General features: G+C 35.4%; 2 protein-coding genes across 5 annotated transcripts; one reads left to right on the plus strand and one right to left on the minus strand.

Moving 5' to 3' along the window:
• The first annotated feature begins 10,515 nt into the window (after positions 1 to 10,515).
• LOC111919950 (protein FIP1) lies at positions 10,516 to 13,641 on the plus strand. 2 transcript variants are annotated; one of them, XM_052767119.1, is made up of 13 exons: positions 10,516 to 10,891; positions 11,245 to 11,336; positions 11,438 to 11,542; positions 11,623 to 11,672; positions 11,841 to 11,907; positions 12,104 to 12,176; positions 12,325 to 12,380; positions 12,462 to 12,558; positions 12,649 to 12,736; positions 12,813 to 12,875; positions 12,958 to 13,017; positions 13,100 to 13,192; positions 13,353 to 13,641. In XM_052767119.1, exons 1-13 carry the CDS (start codon positions 10,836 to 10,838, stop codon positions 13,515 to 13,517), a joined length of 1,065 nt encoding a protein of 354 aa, XP_052623079.1. In that variant the 5' UTR covers positions 10,516 to 10,835; the 3' UTR covers positions 13,518 to 13,641. The 2 variants fall into 2 exon arrangements, with proteins under 2 accessions (XP_052623079.1, XP_023771286.1); XM_023915518.3 differs by having other exon boundaries at positions 10,830 to 10,891; positions 11,245 to 11,306; positions 11,434 to 11,542.
• Positions 13,510 to 17,615, minus strand: LOC111919948 (uncharacterized). Of its 3 annotated transcripts, none has more exons than XM_023915514.3 (15): positions 17,283 to 17,615; positions 16,846 to 17,088; positions 16,617 to 16,741; positions 16,318 to 16,534; positions 16,113 to 16,238; positions 15,787 to 16,043; positions 15,593 to 15,700; positions 15,375 to 15,516; positions 15,226 to 15,295; positions 14,907 to 15,064; positions 14,507 to 14,830; positions 14,367 to 14,441; positions 14,202 to 14,271; positions 13,861 to 14,018; positions 13,510 to 13,785 (listed from the first exon to the last, which is right to left on the minus strand). In XM_023915514.3, exons 1-15 carry the CDS (start codon positions 17,559 to 17,561, stop codon positions 13,636 to 13,638), a joined length of 2,502 nt encoding a protein of 833 aa, XP_023771282.1. In that variant the 5' UTR covers positions 17,562 to 17,615; the 3' UTR covers positions 13,510 to 13,635. The 3 variants fall into 3 exon arrangements, with proteins under 3 accessions (XP_023771282.1, XP_023771281.1, XP_023771284.1); XM_023915513.3 differs by having other exon boundaries at positions 15,133 to 15,295; XM_023915516.3 differs by having other exon boundaries at positions 15,133 to 15,295; positions 16,846 to 17,072; positions 17,283 to 17,420.
• Between the last annotated feature and the right edge of the window lie 4,998 nt (positions 17,616 to 22,613).

Here is a 22,613-nt window from a genome sequence, read left to right on the forward strand (position 1 = left end):
TGATGCATTGGTTGCTTGATTGTTGATTGCTAAATTCGTTTTTCTCCTTCCGCCTGATGAACTCGGCGCGTACCACTGTGTACTCGGCGAGTACATTGTGGTACTCGGCGAGTTCGAGCGTCAGAAGGAGCTAGTTTCGGTATTTCTTGCTATTTATCTTATGGAAACTTGCATTTATCTTAATGGGTCAATATAAATCCGATTTTAACATATATTTGAGTATATCCTTGACCTAATTGAAGATATTTACCAATAAATTGAATAATAATTTCCTTATGTGATAATTGATTGATTATTTTAATTAAATTGGTAAATTGTTTTGCAAGAAACAATTAAATAAATCAAATTTGGATAATTATGTGATTAAATGTTAATTTAGATTATTTGTTATTTGATCCCTTATGTTTTGAAAAGTTTAAAACTTGTCCTCAAGTTTTGAAATTTACGTTTTGTGATTAAAAGTTTAATTTAGACAATTTAAATTTCAAACCCTAGAATTTTACAAGTTTAAAATTCAACTCTATACTAATATAATATTACAAGATTAATATATATATATATATATATATATATATATATATATATATATATATATATATATATATATATATATATATATATGTATATATATATATATATATATGTATAATTAAAATGCTAGTCTTACCGTTAGTAGGCCTCATTCACGAAGTAGGTCTATAAGGTGGGTATAAGGTTGCTGCCTATAAAATGGCGCTTAATTGGTGTACACTCACACCCACCGCTTGCTTGATCGGTGGAGGGTTGTTAGCCGAACGGGTAGGATAGGGCAACTCTATCTCCTCATTAAAAGTATAATATCAAAAACAAAGTAACTACATGTTTTTCAAATTCCCAATCCTAGTTACTTTAGGAAAAGTGAATTGATGCAATCCCATGAAATTACACTTTGCACCCTTACTAAGAAGTTAGTGGAGCGTGTGTGGTTTACCGGCACGCTAATTGGTTCTAAGCAAAGGTGGCAAAGGGTGATTCATTGTTTATCATAGTTCGATGGAGCGTGTGTGGTTTACCGGCACATCGAATAGGTGATTGTTACAATGAAGGCACCGTGTAGATTTGCATGGTTATTCACACCCACTTTGTGATCATCGGTATCCTAGTCACAAACGAGAGGGGCATATCGAGATTTAAACATGCCATTGAAAAGTTCAATGAATCTCATCAAAACCTAGGAATTCTCAATACATTTAGAACTTAAAGTTAGGTTTTCATGGTGGAGAATTAGTGAATCGTCATTCACTTACCTTCAAATTGTTTGCATGTTGGATTACGGCATCCCTTTTCTAATATGTATATAATGTTGTGGGATCCTAACCCTAATTTTTCTTATTGGGTGATAATTAGGGATTTTAAATTCTAATCAATCTTTGTTGTTTCTATTTGTAGATGTTGAACGCGAACAACGTTGCTGCTAGCTCGTTCACATTGATGAGCCTTTGCCAAAAGGTGACTTTCAATGGAACAAACTTTAGCGAATGGATAAGATACATCCGCACGATTTCTCGCTACGAGGACAAGGAGTATGCCCTTGATTAGAAGCTTGAGAAAATCAATCTAGAAATCGCTACTCCGGCTGAAATGACTGCTTTTGAGACTCATAAACGTGATGCGACGAAGGTTCATTGCATCATGATAGCCACAATGAACGCCGAATTCCAAAAGTCCTATGAGGACATGTATCCGTATAAAATGCACCAAGACTTGTTGGAGAGATACCACCAAAACGCGAGGCAGGAACGTTACGAGATCTTCACTAACATGATATCTGCTAAAATGGAACATAGAGAATCTCTAACCGTACACTTGCAAAATATGCAAAGGTATGTTGATCGTCTTTGCAAGTTGAATGTCGACTTTGGGGAAGACTTGGCTATCGACATGGTCCTTCACTCGTTGCCTCCGTGTTACAACCAATTTAGGATGACCTACCACATGAACAAGGAAGAGGTCACCCTAAGTAAGCTCCAAGGTCTCCTTAGGGTTGCTGAGAGCAACCTCAAGGACAAGTCTGTTGCACTTACTCCCAATCCACCCGTTGCTCCTATTTTGGCCATTGGGCAAGGAAGGGGCAAGAAGAGGAAGGCTCCGTCTAAGAGCCACCGCAAGGGAAAGTCCTGAGATGGTTCCTCTTCTAGTGGGACCAAAGTTGATCCTGCTAAGCCTAACCCTAACCCAAAGGAGGCAGAGTGCCACCATTGCCACAAAATAGGGCATTGGAAGAGAAGCTGCCCAGAATACCTGCAAGCCATCAGGTAAGGAAAGATCAAGTCGTCTTTTGCAGGTATATACACAATTAAATCTAATGATTCATCTCATGCTATTTCTTGGGTCCTCGATACCGGGTGTGGTTACCACATTTGTTCTGAATTGCATGGACTAAGAAGAAATAGGGATGTGAAGCGTGGAAGAATAAATCTAATCATGGGGAACAAAAGATCGTCGTCTATGACCAAGATTGGAGTGTATTATCTAGTTCTTAGTAATGGATTATGTTTAGATTTGAATAATTGTTGCTACTCGCCAGAAATGGCAAGAAACATCATTTCGTTTCATGGTTTGTTTAGACAAGGATTTAGATTTTCTTTTAATAATGAGAATGGTTCAATTTATGCTTCTCTAAATGGTGTCTTATACTTTGAAGCAATGCCATGTAATGGAATTTATGAAACTGTTATGATTGTAGATAACCAAGGAAATGATCTTTTATGCATGGATTCTTCCAATAGTATGGATAGAGCATCCTTGTGGCATTATCGTCTTGGACATGTCAACAAGAAGCGCATAGCCCAACTCCAAAAGGATGGAGTGTTGGAGTCATTCGACCTTAGGGAAGATGACACATGCGAATCTTGTTTACTTGGAAAGATGACCAAGTCACCCTTCACTAGCACATGTGAAAGGAGTGAGGGTTTATTGGACCTCATACATACCGATGTACGTGGACCCTATAGATCAACCACAAAGGATGGGAACCACTTCTATGTGACTTTTACCGATGACTATAGTAGATATGGGTATATCTACTTAATCAAGCAAAAGTCAGAAACGTTTGAAAAGTTCAAAGAGTTCAAGAATGAAGTGAAGAATCAATTGGGCAGGAAAATCAAGATGCTTCGATCCGATCGAGGAGGAGAGTACCTAAGTCTTGAATTCCACGACTATCTCAAAGAGTGTGGAATAGTTTCACAATTGACGCCACCTAGGACACCGCAGTTGAATGGTGTGGCAGAAAGGCGTAATCGAACCTTGTTAGACATGGTCCACTCTATGATGAATTGTGCTTTACTACCTATCTCATTCTGGGGGTATGCCTTAGAGACTGCCGCCCATATCCTTAACCGAGTCCCTACTAAGAAGGTTGCCAAAACACCTCACGAGATGTGCACAGGGAAAGCTCCCTCGTTAGCACATATCAAGGTTTGGGGTTGCGAGGCTTGCGTAAGACGAGATACTCACGACAAGCTCGAACCTCGTAGTGAGCGATGTATTCTCATCGGCTACCCGCAGAAATCCTTTGGATATCTCTTCTATAGACCGAAGGACAATGTTGTCTTCGTTGCGAGGAGAGGAGTTTTCCGAGAGCTAGAACTTATAACCCAAGGAGACGGTGGGAGGCAAATCGAGCTTGAAGAGATTCAAGAATCGATTGATGAAGGAACCTCTACCGCTGGCACTCAACCCGAGGAGGAAACTCCGAAGCCATGGCAGGCCCAAAGTCTGCGAAATGGAAAGAGGCAATGGACAGCGAGATCCAATCCATGTATGACAACCAAGTTTGGAATTTGGTTGATAATGTGTCCGGATGTAAGACCGTTGGGTGCAAATGGATCTTCAAGAAGAAGACCGACGTGGATGGAAATGTACACACATATAAAGCGCGATTGGTTGCGAAGGGCTTTACTCAAACTCCCGGAGTTGACTATGATGAGACCTTCTCACCAGTTGCGAAGATAAAGTCTATTAGAGTGATGCTAGCTATTGCCGCATTTCATGATTATGAGATTTGGCAAATGGATGTCAAGACTACTTTCCTTAATGGAAAGTTGGCTGAGGATGTTTACATGGCTCAGCCAGAGGGTTTTGTTGATCTGAAGCATCCAAATAGAGTGTGTAAGCTTGAGAAGTCCATTTATGGACTTAAGCAAGCGTCTCACAGATGGAATCTTTGCTTCGATGAGAAAGTCAAAGAGTTTGGATTTGTACAAAGCGAAGATGAAGCATGTGTATATGTCAAAGCCAGTAGGAGTATTGGCAGCTTCCTCGTTCTGTATGTTGACGACATACTACTCATAGGAAACGACATCCCGACACTGCAGGAGGTTAAGTCCTGGCTCGGGAAGTGCTTCGCTATGAAGGACCTCGGAGAGGCTTCCTATATTTTAGGAATAAGGATAGTGAGAGAACGAAGTAAGAGACTAATAGGACTTAGTCAGAACACTTACTTGGATAAGGTACTAAAACGTTTTAGTATGGAAAATTCGAAGAAGGGAGAATTACTGATACAAAGTAATGCCAAGTTGAGTAAGACTCAAAGTCCGAGTACAGAAGCCAAAATAGCATAAATGAGCCGAGTACCATACGCTTCCGCAGTTGGCTCAATCATGTATGCTATGACTTGTGCTCGCCCTGATGTAGCAATTTGCTTTGAGCATGGTTAGTAGATATCAAGGGAACCCTGGCAGAGCCCATTGGATTGCAGTCAAGAATATCCTTAAGTACCTTCGGAGGACCAAGGAATGGTTTTTAGTCCTCGGAGGGAGTCATAACTTGAAGGTGCGTGGGTATAGTGACGCCAGCTTTCAGACCGACAGGGACAACTACCGTTCGCAGTCAAGCTGGGTCTTTACCCTAAATGGAGGAGCAGTAACTTGGAAAAGCTCCAAGCAGAAAACCGTAGTTGATTCAATGTGCGAATCAGAGTACATTGCAGAGAGCGAAGCGTCGAAGGAGGCAATATGGTTAAAGAACTTCATTGGTGATCTTGGAGTTGTGCCTGTCATAAAGGAGCCTATGGAAATTTTCTATGATAATAAAGGAGCGGTTGCCTTGACCAAGGAACCGAGGGATCATGGTAGATCTCGTCATATCGACAGAAAGTATCATTTCATTACACATCGTGTAGAAGGACACCTCGTGGTTAGGAGGATATCATCAGAAGAAAACCTAGCAGATCCGCTTACGAAGGGACTAAGTAGGGTCAAGCATTTGTAGCATGCTAGGAGTATTGGACTGAGAGATGATATTAGATTAGATTAGATAGTTTTAGAAACTTGTAATAGATAAATGTAATTAACATTTGATGATTAAATAAAGGAGTATTATTTATAAGTAAAGCTATTGTCTTATGTTAATTGTTTAACTATTGTTTCACTTTGCATGTTTTGACTTCCTGAATAATTTAGTTATTTAGAATAATCGAATTATTCAAACAATCCACAATCGTTCATATGTTGGAAGTAGGTATGAATGAAGATTGTCATGAATTGGTGTGTAGATTGTCTAAATGGTATTAGACATAGCAAAAGTTTGCTGCAACGTTCATGAGTGCTTATGAACTAGTTTTGAGCATTGGAACAAACCCGCATTTGCTAGAATCACCTTATGGAATGTGACGAAAAGGTTGATCGCAAGATGATAATATCATATGGTCTTAAAACCTAGATATATGGTTTGTTATTTGTTGATTGGTTGTACATTGATAATGTGAAACCGCATCACTAACTCGATGTTATAAAACGCATTGTTGTGTATAATTGATTAATGAATAAGTAAATGCATATAAGTTGAAGTTTATCTGTTACTTTTATCCTAAGAGGGTAAAAGCGATATCTCGGCCGCTCGATGATTTGATTTGACTTATGTGCCGGGCCCGGTCAGAACTAAATTGATGTGTTCGATTAAGTTCTATGTCAAATAAATCTGAGATCGAGAAACCAACTGCTGCACGATTGGTTCCATAGAATTGTCCGCATGATATCTAAACAGAGGACTGCATGATCCCTTATCTAAAGGACAAGATTGATAAGATCAGAGTTTGACAGCGTCTTTGAGAGCTACGATTGCTAATCGGATTATGCTTGTATATATAGTTACTAGACTTATCCAAGTGGGAGACTGTTGGAATAGTGTCTATGGCTGCAACTATATTTGGTAAGTATTTGACTCGGTTGTGCATGGTCCTTTTGGGTTGCCTTCACCATAGCAACTTGACATGATGATTTATAATGAGAGAAAAAATATTATTAATATATTATGAGAATAATATAAGGAATAATAATATTGTTATTTGATTAATATAAGTCATAAATTAATTAGGAATTAATTTGGTGACTTAAAGAGATTAATTAAATAAAAGGGCATAAACTGTCAATTGTATGATAGTTGTACTTTGTGCTATAATTCCTTATGACTAAGGGGTGGACGATTTTAGGGTTTAGAAGGACCTAGAAATCGTCCAAGGCTTATCAATAAGGAGATTGGATTGCTTAGGGCCTAAGTTATCCAATTAGGGTTTTAAGGGTGAAACCCTAGGAGGCTCACTAGTATAAATAGACCCATGGGGTCAAGGAAATCGGCACACTTGCAATAGAAGAAACCCTGGCCGATTTCTTGCCCTCCCCTCTCTCTCTCTCTCTCTAATCATCCTCTTGCTAAGTTGGTGTTTGTAAGCCATTAGAGGAGTGACATTTATGACTCTAAGCTCCAAGGACAAGAAGATTCAAGCAAGCAATTCAAGGTAATCTTTCAGATCTGATCTCATGTGTTGTTATATGAATGTTTACATTAAATCTATCAATCAAAGTGTTGGATACATTGCATGTTCAATTAGAGAAACCTAGATCCAAGCATTAGGGTTTGCATGTGCACATAGGAAAGTTCTTATGGCTCAAACCCATCAAAAATGATTTCAGAATGGAATTGATATCGGAAATGAAAATGATTTTGGAATGGAATTGATATTTGGAAGTAAAATGATTTTAGAATGGAAATGATATCGGGAACCGAAGATGATTTCGGACCTGGAACTGATTTTGGATAGAAATAGCTTCAGATGAATCGGAACTCATTGGAACGGTGTTGTTCATTTCGATGGATCGGATTTGGAACGGGTACTCTTCACTTCCTTAGAATCAGAACACATTGGGACGATTTTGTTCACTTCCGATGGATTGGAACGCATCGGAACGTATCACATTGGAACGCGTTGGAATAGTTCACATTAATTTTGAAGTTTGATGTTTTACTTGTTGGATTACTCTATTATCCAGTGGTTAAAATTACCATTTTGTAGTAGGTTTGATTGTTGGTGACAGTTTTTGGACACTCGTCGGTTATGCTATTATTCAGTGGTTAAGAGCATCTCCAACCCACTCTCATTTTCCATTATTTCCTCCATTTTTCCCTCATTCATCTCCAACCCATCCCATTTATTCCTCCATTTGGGGGGAAATGAATAGTATAACACCAAATATGGTGTTATACTATTCATTTCCCCCAAAATGGGGATAAACTTTGAGTTGTCGGTTTTAGTCCATCTTTTTATATATTTATACATCTTTAGTTTATTTTTATCTACTAATAATAATTAAATGTAATATTTAATAATTAGAATATTGTGTTATTTATTAAATTATATTAATTAATTATACATATAAAGTTTGTTCTTTGTTTATCAAATTCATATAAAAATTTAAATACATATTGAAATTTTAAAACACGATGATGTATTTTACAAAAACTTATAATTAAGTATAATAAATATAATCTTATTTATTTAAGATTATTGTAATGAAAAAAAATATAGATTATATATTTGTTAAAACCAAATTAGAAGAAGGGGTGTGTATGATAATTTCAGGGTCTGCTCTATGTGTAGATGAACAAAGTTAGGGCTTAAGGCCCCCACTTTTAGAGGGCCCAACTTAACCCAAATGCCCAATACAATCCAATGTCCAATTGTCCATATTAGCTGAATCGTTGTCTCATTATGCACACGCTTCAAAAAATTTATTCATCGGTTCTTCTTTTATAAGCCACTATCACACTTCTCATCTTCTTCTTCTCAGGGGCGGTTCAAAAATCGGATTGTGATTAACGAAATTAAACAGCTGAAATACATACATTACCTTCTGTTCTTCTTTTTCCTTCTCCAATCTTAACTTCTCATGTTCTCCATAACTGATAACTCCACTCCATCAGTCCATAGTTCAAATATTTCTGATTCAAGGTTGTCATTAAAAATGGTATGTGCAATTTTTTCACTTTTCACTTTTATTTTTCCATTATCTGTCATCTGAATCTCAGAAACTGATTATCTAATTAGAGTGTGTCACTGTGTTGCTGAAATTGTTTCTGGAATTGGCATACTTATAATCTGAGATATCAGATATGATTATCTAATTAGGGTTAATAGTTATTAGTTAAACCGGATTAGGATTAATACTTTTCGGTTTTTTTTTTTTTTTGTTATCTGATTTTTGACTTTATTCTTCATTGGTTACAACAGATTACAAAATATACGAATCAGGTTGGAACGAATTTCAGAATTTGAGTTTTCCATTATCTTCTAAAGTTCTATTATCAAATATCAAGGCAAAAGGTATAATCCAAAATTCTTAATCGGCTAATCCATATCTTCTATACTTATAGTAGTTGTCTTGGTGATTGTTCATTGTTATTATTAATCAAATAATTAATAGCCATGTCAAACAGAAAATATGAATCGGGAGCTTTAAAAAGGAAAAGAAAAATGCAACTAAAGCTTTTATAGAATCAAAAAGTGTGGTTTTTAAATTTTTTAACTACATACAAAAATGTTGATAACATTAAGTATAGTAAATGACAAAGGGCCCCAACTTTTTGGTTCGTTTAGAGTCTCCAAACTGGTTGAGCCAGCCCTGGATAATTTATATAAGTTGGAAGATTGGATATACTAGGATTATACTTTTTATTGGTAAAAATGGAGTAAAAAATGGAGTAGAATTAAAGATGAAACACTATTTACCCTATTTTTTACTCCATTTTTTTGGGGGGGAAATAGAAATGGGTTTGAGATAGTCTAATGTCCTGTTTTTTGTGTAAGTTATCAAACTGTCTTGTGATAGTTTTAGACATAAGACATATTTAAGGAAATTTTGGTCAAAAATTCTAGTACAATGAACGAAAAAGATATCCTCTTACTCTTTTCTTGCTCACAAACTTTCGAGTATTATCTAATTAAGGATTTGAAAATACTACCCAAATAATTCGATTTGAAAGTGTAAAACACAATCTTTGAATTTCCAAATACTTTTAACCCCAAATCTCTAACAACAATCTACCACAATGATGTAATAAGAACCTAAAAATATTAACCCAATTTTTATGACGCTTAACCCAAATTTATATTTGGATAGATCTTATGTGTAGTGATGTTAGCATAGTAAAATCTTTTGAGGCATGTTTATTTTCTATTTGTAACTTGTAAGTTTAATCAAAATGTTGTTTAACGTACAAAAGGAAGCTCATTTCAAAGTTTGTCGTAGTCCATGCACATGTTTCAGATGTATTTTAAATATTGTATTTGATATTTTGCGTTACGCGAAATCTTTACTTAATGGCAAAGAATTAGTTATCAAGACTTTTTCCACATCAAATATCTCATTTTACTTGATTTTTGAATGTGTTTCAAACATGGTTATCATGACTTAAGAAGACGTACGGATATGAATAAAATAATAAAATATTTACATATTTAAGCTTCATAAATTAGTCTGCAAAATGTAGTGTTTGGATTTTTTTTTCTTATATTGCAATAATTAAATAGTCAATTATTTTTGTGTTTAATAAGCAAAATATACATTTTTATTTATTTAACTTTAAAATATGGTAAATTATTTTCCTATTTTAAGAAAATAACATATGTAAACTTTACTTTCCAATAATACAAAGAAATGTATGTTTGAAGATACAACTAACAAAAAGTATATCAAAGTGTATAGAGTGATGAACTCATGTAAGATTTATAGTTTAAAAGACTAATTGACATGCCTCCTACATATTTAATTAATAATTGATATGTCTTCTATTAGATCTGATTAGATGTTGAGTCAAATTTAGATCAGATTTAAAATCAGATTAGACTCATTGATATGTTTTCTATTAGGTTTGGTTAGATATTGGATCATATACGGATCACATTCATATTCTTTATTGTTTGATGTCACAATTTAAAGTTTTTGATCACATTCAGATTGTTTGATGTCACAATTTAAAGTTTTTTATCCGGTCTAATAACCTGATATACCTTTTCATTGGTCATATAAGAAGAGTTTTGATCTCACTCAATTAGATATTGATTTTATCAACAACCATGACACAACTTCTAATAACTCTAAAAACAACATTGTTCATTGAATAAAAAATATAAATAAAACGATTTAAAATAATAATAATAATAATAATAATAATAATAATAAAAGGAAAGGAAGAAGGAGAATTGTCGACACTCGACAGAGAGTGTAAATAAACGGGGAGAATGTAAATAGAATTTCCCAAACTTATATTAGATCCTATCAAGGAGAAGAAGGAACTGTAATCAGACGGCGAATTGGGGTCATTATCACCCGACGGAAACCCGTAATAATTTTGCTCTGGGGTTTGTTCGATTTCCATCGGCGATATACTCATTCGTTCTCAGTTTCTTAACCGAAAACAGACGATCATTACTGCAAATTCAAGCACAATACTTTCTTATTCGAATCGTCTGAAAGATCGAAGTGGAATCTGGAAACCCTAATTTAGGTCCGAAGATCATGTCCACGGACCGATACGCTGCTTCCAACCTTGCATCTCCAGACGATAATTATCTGTAAGTTGTATTTATATATGATAGCTTACAGTTTATGTTTCTATCACAATGCCGATTCTCGAAGTTATGATTCTATCATTAGAGTGTTGTATCGGCGTTATGTTATCGTTTGATTGTCTCCAGTTGATTAGACAGACAGATTAAGCTAAATTACTACGAGTTTTTCTGTAATTTTGTGTTTTGGACTTTGGAGTACAAAATTAAACCTCTTCGTTGGATGATGTGTCACGTTTCTGTTGCACTTGCTTATTCAATGCGTCATGACATCGATATTAGTTACACTGTAATTACATGAACTAATCTAATCCAGTTTAGTTAGTACTATTCATGATTCGTTTCCTCTTTTGCCATAGATTCCTTGATGCATCGAACGAGGCTCCTTCGTATGGGGATCGGAAATGTACAAGCATTGCTGGTAGCATATTGTACTGTATACTTTTGGCAAGTGATCATTTCCTGGTTTTTGAATACAAAATCAGAGATTTTTAAACACTTCCATTTTTGAGTAACTTAAACTTTGGTTTGATTCTCTTCGATTCTAGTCAGGTTATGCCATACTAGGTGTTGGAGCTCCATGGGTGTTCCAATCTGAGAAATACTTGACATTACAGATACTCTGCACCTGTGACGTCACTCTATTAATCATCACAGGTGTTCTTTTTTGTTTCGTGTTATTTTATTTTTTTATTTTTGGAGGACTGGTGGTTCACAAAGATTTGTTTTCCTTACAGGCATCTTCCAGCAATATATGGTTTATCAAGTCCAGAAAATAAGATTACAGGTAGTATTTCTTCTACATTCTTTAGGTTTAATCACTTGAGGAATATTTTTTAAAAATGTAGACAAGTACAAGTGTAAAAGTTCATTTTGGCTAAAAAAATTTCAGTGGAATGAAACAATTGTGAGATGTTGTAGGATGATTGCATAACATTAATGTTCTTTTATGTAGGGTTACTATATTTTCAGCCAAAAATTGAAGCATGTTGTTCGTATGCCCTTTGCCAGTTTTTCATATGGTATGTTGTTTGTACACCCTTTGATGGGAGTTGTTTGCTTTGAATATATACTAGAAAAATCATATATCTGAAATGTTCTCAAAAATACATAATCTAATTTATTGTTTTCTTAAGCACATCATATTTCTCAAAAATATAAAAGTGATTATGTTTGACATCGAAGTCTGTGATTTCAACTACTTTGTTTCATTTCCAGGTACATGTGCAATGCTACTTATCATGGTTTGGGAGCCATATCTAAGAATTCTTTCCATTCCTTTAATGCTCAGGTACCTCCCCTCCCCTTTCAATCTAAGAAACTAAAACTTAATATTTATATATATATATATATATATATATATATATATATATATATATATATATATATATATATATATATATATATATATATATATATATTTGTTAAATTATATTCAGGATTATCATGTTGGTTGAAGCTATCTTTGCTGGGTCTTTCATGGGAGTCTACATTGGCAAGTTTTCCTTCATTTCAATTTAATCCATGGTAGAACTGAAATAATAGTATTTGACATTTTGGCTTGACACCTGCACAGGTCATGTACACCAGTACAATACACTAGAATCCCAACCTGATGTTGTCAAGTCCTTGCATTCTCCACTTCAACCATCAAACTCTCTGGAAGGCTTGAGGTGAATGCACTAACAATTATTATTATTATGATTATGATTATGATTATTATCCCAGCATAGAATCAGTGAATCACAAAAACTAATTCACAGGTTTCATGATGGTGGTGGCTATCTCTCTGATCAGCAAATGGCTTTGTTACAGTATCAAAGAGAAAACCTCAACTTTTTAAGTGAGGAGGTAAATAATAACAGAAAATTTCCCATAATGATTAAACCTCAACCTTTAAAACCAAACCTTTTTTTTATCAATGTAGATTCTTCGATTGCAAGAATGTTTAAGCAAATATGAGAAATCCGGTGATGGCATGACACCTCAGGTAATAAATTTGGTTTTATGAAAAACTAAAACAAAGTTTGTAATGTTATAGAGAATTAATTATTAGCTGCCTTGTTTTGTAGGTCGATCTTGCTCATTTATTAGCAGCTCGCGATCAAGAGTTAAGAACACTTTCAGCTGAGGTAACCTCCTACTTGTGTCATTTAAGTTGAATTTTTGGGGATAAGTTTTTATCAAAAATATATGACGTATGTATATATCTAGATGAATCAACTGCAATCTGAATTAAGACTTGCTCGATCTCTGGTTGCTGAAAAGGAGGCCGAAATCCAGAGTGCACGTAATACAAACAATCAGGTGTCTATTTTTTGTTTTTCATTATCTCACGACTTGATATATATATATATATATATATATATATATATATATATATATATATATATATATATATATATATATATATATTACTTGTATTCTAAAGTCTTTATTATTTATTGTGAATGAAATATAAATAAAGTATATGGAGGAAAATGAAAGACTGAGAGGCATACTAGCAGAATGGAGTACCAGAGCAGCAAAGCTTGAGCGAGCATTGGAGCTTGAACGCATGTCCAAACTGGAATTACAGAAAAAAATGACATCATTCAAAACCCTCCAAAACATGGGTCATCCACTGCGGTAACATATGATCGGAATTAATTGCTACAAATTTGTAAAATAGAAAAAATCTGTTCTGTTGTTTTTTTAAAAGAAATACAATTTTACAATATGATAATATATCTAGAGTTACTGGCTTGTTTTCATAATGCGGATACATGAGTTGTTTCATCTAGAAACAAGCAACCGAACACGTAGTTATAGAAATCTTTAGCTTTGATGCTCTCGCCTCCACCTGTAATGGCTTCCATGTCATATTTACAAGCTCTAGTGCAATCCGGACAGTAGGTAACCTGTTAATAAAACCCATTATATATGTGTATGATATAAGTTTAAAGAAGAAGAATTAAAAATATATATATACATACCTCCAATAACTTGGGTTTGAAAGAGCGATCAAGCATGACATCCACACCATACATAGCCCTGGACATTGGACTGTGCATCTCTGGGTGGACTAGAGTTGCTGATTCAAACACCATTCGGATCATCTGTTTAATTCTTGAATGAATTTCTAACCATTCAACTGCAATCATCAAACAAGATCATCCATATGAACCAAAGGTCTGTTTGCTATGAATCACAAAGGAATGGAATGAATCATTTAAACCATGTAGTTTGTTATGTACGTAAAATTGAAGCTAAAAAAGATGTATTTATTTCATTCCATTCCCTCTTACATACTAGAGAAAAGGTAAGACATTCAAACCTTGATGTTCCTGCTCAAACTCTTTAACAAACTCTGGTGTGTTCATATGATTCAATTTTCCCCGGTAATTCTGATAGTTTTGAAAATAACACCACCATTAGCCATTACAGCAATTTAGAAAACTAATAAGATCAGTAAACTAGAGAAGCAAGCAAAATGAATTACCATAACAGTGAAATGTGTCTCATACTCAAACAAACTCTTCTTATCCAAAGTGTACGTGTTGTTTGCTAGTCTCACCTGAAAACAAGCTTGTATGTAAATAATGAATTAAATCCAGCAACCCTTTCGACTATTTTACATACCCAGAAAATGTCAGTGATGAACAACTCCAATGGGTTCATACTGCGAACAAGAACAATATAGCGAAGATCAAACTTCTTCCCCTTGAACAAAGCTGGGCTTTCTATATACTTTTGACATATTTTAGGGCCAGTCTCCATGAGCCGTATAATAGCAGATAAATTCCCAGTAACCGTTGTATCTATAGTTCTTGCCATATTCCAAGGCTTCAAAATCCATAAATTGTCATCCCCTTTGTTTTCACGTACATAATAATCACCAATAAACTGTGTTAATTGTGTTTCAAGGTTATAAGTAGGCTGAAACCATTCAGGAGATCCATAAGCCTGTAAAAATAAATATGTATCCATCACTCCATGTCACCAAAAACTTCATCATAAATATACACACAATTATTATCACCTTCTGAACTGTATCTGCCAAATGATGTTTCATAACAAGACATGCTTCAAAAGGGAACTGATTCATGCATTGTCCATCATTCAGGCCTACAGCCTTCTTCATTTCTTCATCCACCTGCATGCTTGTCCATATTATATCCGCTTCCTTCGGCTCACTTGCTACAAACCATAAAAAATACAAAAAATTATTAAATGAAGTGCTCGTGAGTAAGTAACACAACACGTACTGATTATAAATCCTGGGTGTGTCAAGATTTCTTCCACTTGTGGAATATCTGTATAAACACCAAGAGGACATCTATCACTGCGTGCCAGACTACCAGTTCTAGATGCCTTATTAACTGGTGAAGAACTTATTGATCTCAAATTCTGCCAAAATGTTTCGTACTCCTGTATAATTGATGACATGTAAAAAACATTAAAGATCGTTTCATAATTACAAAGATGATCTTAAAAGTCAAAAACATACTTTGATAAAGTACTTCTGTGGGGTATGAAACCAAGCTGTTAGTCTAGCAGAACGTTGCTTCTTTTCTCCAATCCCAGATAAATAATCACGAGTGCATTCATCACCATCTTCAACATTCTTTATAGGCCAAAGAATCGTGAAGCTGAAAATGTAATCCATTATAATCAGATTGTAATCATGGTTAAGAGACTCTAATCATGGTAATAAGATGAGTTGACCTCACTGCTGACTCAAGTTTTCCATCGGGCATGTATAGGAATGGTGATACTCTGAAATTCGGCTCATCACTGTGTCGAAGAGCTGAACCCAATTCATCCATCACATACCTACAAATAACACGATTAAAAAAAATCATTTACGTGATATTGATAAAATGTTAAATGTTTTAAGGGTGTTGAGTTGTTATACATACCATATAGAAGTCTCATCAATCTTCTCTTCATCTGATAATCTATAAGACATTAAGTATAACCACATGGCATTCAAGACACGATCAATTAAGGGTTCACCAGAATCCCATTCAGGAAGACGAGGAAGAAGCATTGAATCAATCACGCTTTTTCCAGATTCTAAGACTTTTGATGTGTTTACACCATTTAGGAAAGAAAGATTAGGAAGAGATTCAGCAATCTTGATTGCACTGTCTCCTAGAGGTCCAGGAATGTCCACCTGTCACATACCTAGAATTAGCAATATATATATATATATAAAGATGAGAGCTTTAGTGATTGAAGATACCTCAATCGAATGTAAGCTGGTAAAGGCTTTTAGATGTTCATGTAAATCAGATACAGAGTGATCATTTAATGGATTTCCTCGAAGATTTAAGTAGGAAAGAGATGGCATAGCATCAGCTGAAAACCCCTAAAAAGAGTTGCAAAGTGGAAGTAAATAATATGAATAGTTGGAAATAAATGTAGTTTGGATGATTATCTGATTATACCATGTGTAGGCTGTGAATACGTCTGTTTGAAAGGTCAAGAGAAGTCAAACCCTGCAACGAGTGGTTATCATCATCATGTCCACATCCCGGATTGTCTTTGTCATAAATTCCTCCACAGAAACCCAAAGCCCAGCCCGTGTATTTTCGGGTAAAAGATGAGTTCAAGATTTCAAGTCTTGGGAAATTATGAATAATAGCATCTGCAACATGATCATCACTAGAGGAAAAAGTACTTCAGTTTTATCTATTTTACTGTTTCACACCAGCAGCTATGATTAAAAACTTTAGCAATCACTTACAAATTCTGCATGATTGGGTTATTGTTTAGCCAGAGAGCTCTAAGGTGTTTGAACTTCACAATTTCCTTGGTGATTGTCTCGGTGAACTTAATCTTGTTGTTGCACAGACTAAGTGCAATTAAGTCCTATAGAATTTGAGCACCAAAAAGTAAAATTGATGCATCAATGGTGGAATTCTCAAGAAAAGAAATGCATGAAAGAGATGAGAATGTGAGCAATGGTGACATACAGGAAATTTGGTAGGTAAATCAAGGGACACAAAGACATCATCATCAATGTTAAGATCCTCGAGTTCCAACCACACCACTGCACCAGGCCCCTCCTTTTTCACCTTCTCCAATTCTCTCTCCACGATTTCCACAACAGTTAATTTGATATCCTCTTTATCTGCATCTTCATCGTCTGAATTCAAATCAATATCCACACACATCAATGAAGCCATTCTTTCTACCAACCCTGGAATTTCTTGCAGCTGTTAAAACAGTACATACATTTCAAAACAATGTACATAAACACAATAGAAGATGCAATCTGGTCTTAACAAAATGTAAGTTGAGTAAACAATAGAATCCCATCGATGTCGTTCACTCATAATTAAGACTTAATCGCTTAATCCGAACTCGAACACGATAAAATTATAGAAGACTGTACAGGAAGCAACTTAACCTGTTTGGGGGCATCCGCAAGTCGAAAGGACAAAGCATGATCAACGAGAAAAATGTTTGATTCTTTTCCCATGGAATTCGAGGTGGTGAGAACAAGACGCCTTTGGCGTCCATCCTCTACCGGCTCCACCTGGAAGTAATTGCCGCCATCGAAAGTTTCAGTGGACAGCTTCTCAAAGAGTTTCCGGTAAAGTGACTGAGGAATACCGGCAGCTGCAAGTAGTAGACCATGAACCTTCAGAAAATCTTCAAATGTTCGAATAGTTCCGGCGTCGGCCATGACAGAGGACGTTTTCGTTTGTGTTTTGCTGGCGAGTGGAGAGGGTTTAACAAAAGGGTTTTCCCGCAGCACTCGACAGGTAAAGGTGTTTAAAATTTTACCTGGGCTATCCACTTGTATTGATTTGGGCCTTTCTCCTAGACTCCCAAGTCTCAACGTCCCAACTCCCAAGTCTAACAATAAGCCCAAAATGGAATTCCAAGTCCACTCAATCCAACGATTATGTCTTTTTAATTCAAAAAGACATTGCAGTAGAATGTGATCTTAGAGCACAGACCATAGAGGCCCCAAAGTCACTCTACAATTGGTCTTTGCCGAAATGGATTTTGTTAGTTTGGTCGAGGACGGTCTTTGTTTGTCTCGGTTCGATCCAGAGTAGTTCGGTATCGTGGTTTTTTTATTTTTCGCATCCACTCCAACGCCAACTAAGGGTACTCCTTAGAAGAGGCAATCGTGAACTATTACCGCTACACCCCTAAGGCCATCAAGAATAAAACATATGTTCTCTCGAGGACCACACCATGACGATGCTATATCGGTAACTTAGGCTACTTCACAACAGAATATAGAAATCGTGATATGTTATCACTAACCTTTATATCGGTATTTATATTGTTTTGAATCTTGCATCAGATTGGGTAAGCGTATATTTGGTTTATTTCTCTATTTATGTTGGGTTATATCTCCAAGAAATGTTATATGTCATTTGCATGTCATGGATCGTTAATTGGTTAATTGGGGTTGTATCATGTATAGTGAGTTCCAAGTGTTCGGTTGTTATTTCCGATTTTGGACGAGATCAACCCAGTGGCATTGGGTCGAAGGCCTGTGGTCAGGGTTCAGCAGGTTGGTTATCCGGCATCGTCAGGATTCGGTGGTTTCAGTCATTGTGCTTGGATTGACTTATGGGGGCGCCAAGGGAAGTGGTCTATTGCTGAGGTTTTGGTATGAGCATCTGTTATTTGGACTTCAAGATTCGAGTGTAGTATCATTTCAAAGCATTTGTGGTCATCAATGTTGCTGGGATTCGGAAAATGTTCATCTAGTCTTCAGGGGGTGTGTAGGGGCAAAAAGGTTGGTTTTATTCGGGATGGAAGTTTCTGTTTGGGTTTCGGATATCATGGGAAGGTTGTGTTGTGCGCAGAACTTTCGGGTGCGTTCCTCAAGCTATTTGTTTTGATACGAGTGTTAGTAATGAGCGATTTCGAGGACGAAATTTAATTTAAGTGGGGGAGGTTTGTAACACTCAGTTTCAGATTTGCTTCCTTATTCGAGGTTGTGGCCCAATCATCAGTTGTCATAAGGTTTAAGGCATTGGGAAAGGAAGGATTTGGCCCAATTCGGATGTGGGTGTCATAGTATAAGTGATCCAAGTGTTCGATTGTGTCTTCGGAAGTCAAGGGTATAATCGTAAATTGATGTTTGATATTTTATGGATTTTGGGTTTTTTTCGGGAGGTTTTAAGGCTTAGGTGTGTCGTTAGAAGCGTAAGGCTTCTTGCCACCTTTCCATGGATATACGGTTTGTTGGAAACGGACCTATGACGAGGGAGTTATGGTATTTTGAAGTTTTGGCATATTTAGCCCTTGATGGAAAAAGATTTGCATTCCGGTTCTATTCATCCAAAGGTGGCATGCATGTGTTTGGCTGGGTACGCCCAACATAATGTTGGAAAATGGACACATGGATGTTTGAGCTGTATGCTCAGCGTACAGATATTACGCCCAGCGTAATGTGTTGAATCCCAAAACCCTAAATCTTGGGGTTGGCTCACTATTTAAACACCTTAAGTCCCAAGTGTGAGCCTATCCTTCATCCTCCATTGTCATAAACCATAATCTCAAGTTGTAGCCTCATCCAAACGTGTTGTGAGCCTTTTTATGTGTATCTTGGTGGGTTTTAGTGTACATTCAAGAGAGGAGGTGTAATGCAAGGTGGTGAATCAATAGGAAGGCTTGTGGATTTGGACTATTTGTGACATTTCCAACTCATAAAAGGTAAAGGGTTCTTAACTTGCTCTTTAAAAGTTGAGATCTAAAGTTATGTGGGTTTTGGTTCCATTTTGACCTCGAGAGTGACATCTAGTGGTTGGACACCACTCCATGAGCTTTGAGTTGCCACTCTTAACAATTCTAAGGTAATAAGTTCATAAAATGATTGCTTGGTGTTTAAAATTGGCCCATGCATGTTCTTGTTGGGTCTTAATGGATTAAAATGATTATTGGGTCCCATTGAGTCATGTAAATGCATAAAGGTGCCAACTTTATGCATTAAGAGCTTTGTTGGAAGGTATCCTGAGGTTTTAACGGAAGGAATTAACGGATTAAGTCATAATATGAGTTTTGGAGAAGCAGCGGGTACGCCCCACGTAAGTCCATGTATGCCCTACGTACTGACTTGAGGCCCTAATCAGTATCTTTATGTACGATGAGCGTACCAAGGAGGTACGCCCCGCGTACGTTCAGTTGTGGATTTTAGGTTTGTTCTCGTTTGGGCTTCGAACATGGGTTTGAGCCTTGTGGGTTGGGCTTATTGGTCAAAGTAATATTATAGTCTTGGACTCTTGTTTGGGCATGTCTAGTTGGGCCAAAGTTTTTGGTATTGAGCCTTAGTATGCCCAATGGGCTTGGGCCTTTGGGGCATTGAAGATTTATTATTGGACCATAAATTGTTGTGCTTTAGGATAAGGCTCATATGGGGTTAGGCCCAATTTGTAAAATTAGGCCATTAGTGGGCTTTTATGAATTTTGTAGTTTTGGGCCTTTTTGATTTTGGATTGGGCTTCAGTTTTGGTCAGGGGTAAAATGGTCATTTACCCCAAGTATGGATTATGGATCATAGTTTGGATCCCAATTGCTAATTGGGTGATATTCTGGTATTGATAGCTTGGGAAGTCGTCAGGGCAGCAACTAAGGATTTATTGCAGTGAGCTTCAGCATTCAAGGTGAGTCTCCTCATTGTTTTATGGGTCGACTGCACCAATGTCGACCTATTTGGTTTATGTGTGGTGGGGATACCCAGGGGTGACCCTTAGCGGTTTACATGAAAGACCAGGAGGCGACTCCTGGTATTTTGTATGAAAGACCAAAGTCTGAACTCTAGCAAATGTTAGTCAAGTAACTGTAGATTGTATGCTAGTTGTCTTTGTGATACTTGCATGGAAGACCAGGAGGTGGCTCCTGGCACTTGTCTGTAAAGACCCAGGGTTGTGGCCCCCGGCCTAACAAGAAAGACCACAATGCGGCTCGTGCCATAATGGCAAGACTATGGTTGGCACATAACACTCTTATTGATTATGCTTATGTATGATATGTATGGCTCATGGTTATTTTGTTATGTAAGGCTCGTTTGATAGGTATGTTATGTGGTATTTTGGGAACTCACTAAGCTTTGTGATTACAGTTTTGTTTATGGTTTCAGGTATTTCCGATTCAAAAAGGAATGGCCCGACTTGATCGCAGCGTATACATTCGTGCTTTCCGCAATATGTGATTTTGGGATTTAACTCTGATGAATATTTTACTTAGCATTGTTTTTGAATGTTTGGATTAAGTAACATGTGTGTTTTAACTATAATAAAAATGAAAATTTTATCCTTGATTTTTGAGGTGTTACACACACATTCTCTCTCTCTCTCTCTCTCTCTCTCTCTCTCTCTATATATATATATATATATATATATATATATATATATATATATATATATATATATATATATATATATATATATATATATATATTGTAGGCGAACGCTCGCTCGTTGCGCATAAAGACCTATATAGTTGAAATAGTAACAATATAATCATTATTATAGAGTTATGTTTAACTATTGTTATTATAAGTTTTTTTAAGCTATTTATTTGAAAATTTTTAACGATTATAAAAATATCTTTACGAAATATTTTAGTTAAATTGAGATTACAATTTAGTTTTTGCATTTAGTACTACAATATATCACTTTTAACTATTCACAAAATATTCAGTGGGTTTTTTAAGTGGAACTGAAATTTATATTTAAGTTGACACGATAATGTTATATTTAAATTAACAATTTAACTATTTTGTCCAAACTGTTCAAAAGTTGTAGCTTTAAACTGATAATGGTTTACATACAACAACATATTTAATTTAATAAATTAAGTATAATATGATAAAAATTAAAGTCATGTTTTTATAAATAGAAGTAAATATATTATTTTAATATTGAAATTTAGTTTATTTATGGTTACACTTTAGGTTTGATGTTTATTTAACCTTATTAACCAAATTATAATAATTATTAGAAATACACTATAATTTATCACTTTTAACTATATACAAAATATTATTTGGGTTGTTTAAGTTAAACTAAAATTTATATTTAGGTTGGCCCTGTGATATTATATTTAAATTAATGATTTAAGTGTTTTTTACAAATTGTTCAAAAGTTATAGCTTTAAAATGATGATGATTTACATCCAACAATATATTAAAATTAATAAATTAAGTATAATATGTTAAAAGTTAAAAAAAACATAACTTTATATGTAGAAGTAAATATACTTTTTAATATTGAAATTTAGTTTATATATATTACACTTTAGTTTTGATATTTATTTAACCTTATTAACCAAATTATAATCATTATTAGAAAGAAAGTGAAAAGTCATGGGAGTTTCAAATGAATGTGATGAAAGGAAAAATGCTTCATTTATAATATATGATGATGATGATGAGATGATATATATATATATATATATATATATATATATATATATATATATATATATAGAGAGAGAGAGAGAGAGAGAGAGAGTTAGGTTCATATATAAATCTTAATTATTGTATGAACGTGTGACTAAATCTGGACCAATCATCAAATAAGGTAATTTAAAAATTTTAAAATAAATTAGATTATTATGTTTAATTAATAAAACCAATACTTTATTGCCAACTAAATTAATAACCAAAAATAATGCCTTGTGTTTATGGAATTTACATAAATCACGTTTTCTTCGTCACAGCTTTAGATCATCATAATTCTCACCAGTGCCACCTATTTGCCACCGGTAG

The sequence above is a fragment of the Lactuca sativa genome, chromosome 8, assembly GCF_002870075.4.
Source record: "Lactuca sativa cultivar Salinas chromosome 8, Lsat_Salinas_v11, whole genome shotgun sequence".
Lineage (NCBI taxonomy): Eukaryota > Viridiplantae > Streptophyta > Magnoliopsida > Asterales > Asteraceae > Lactuca > Lactuca sativa.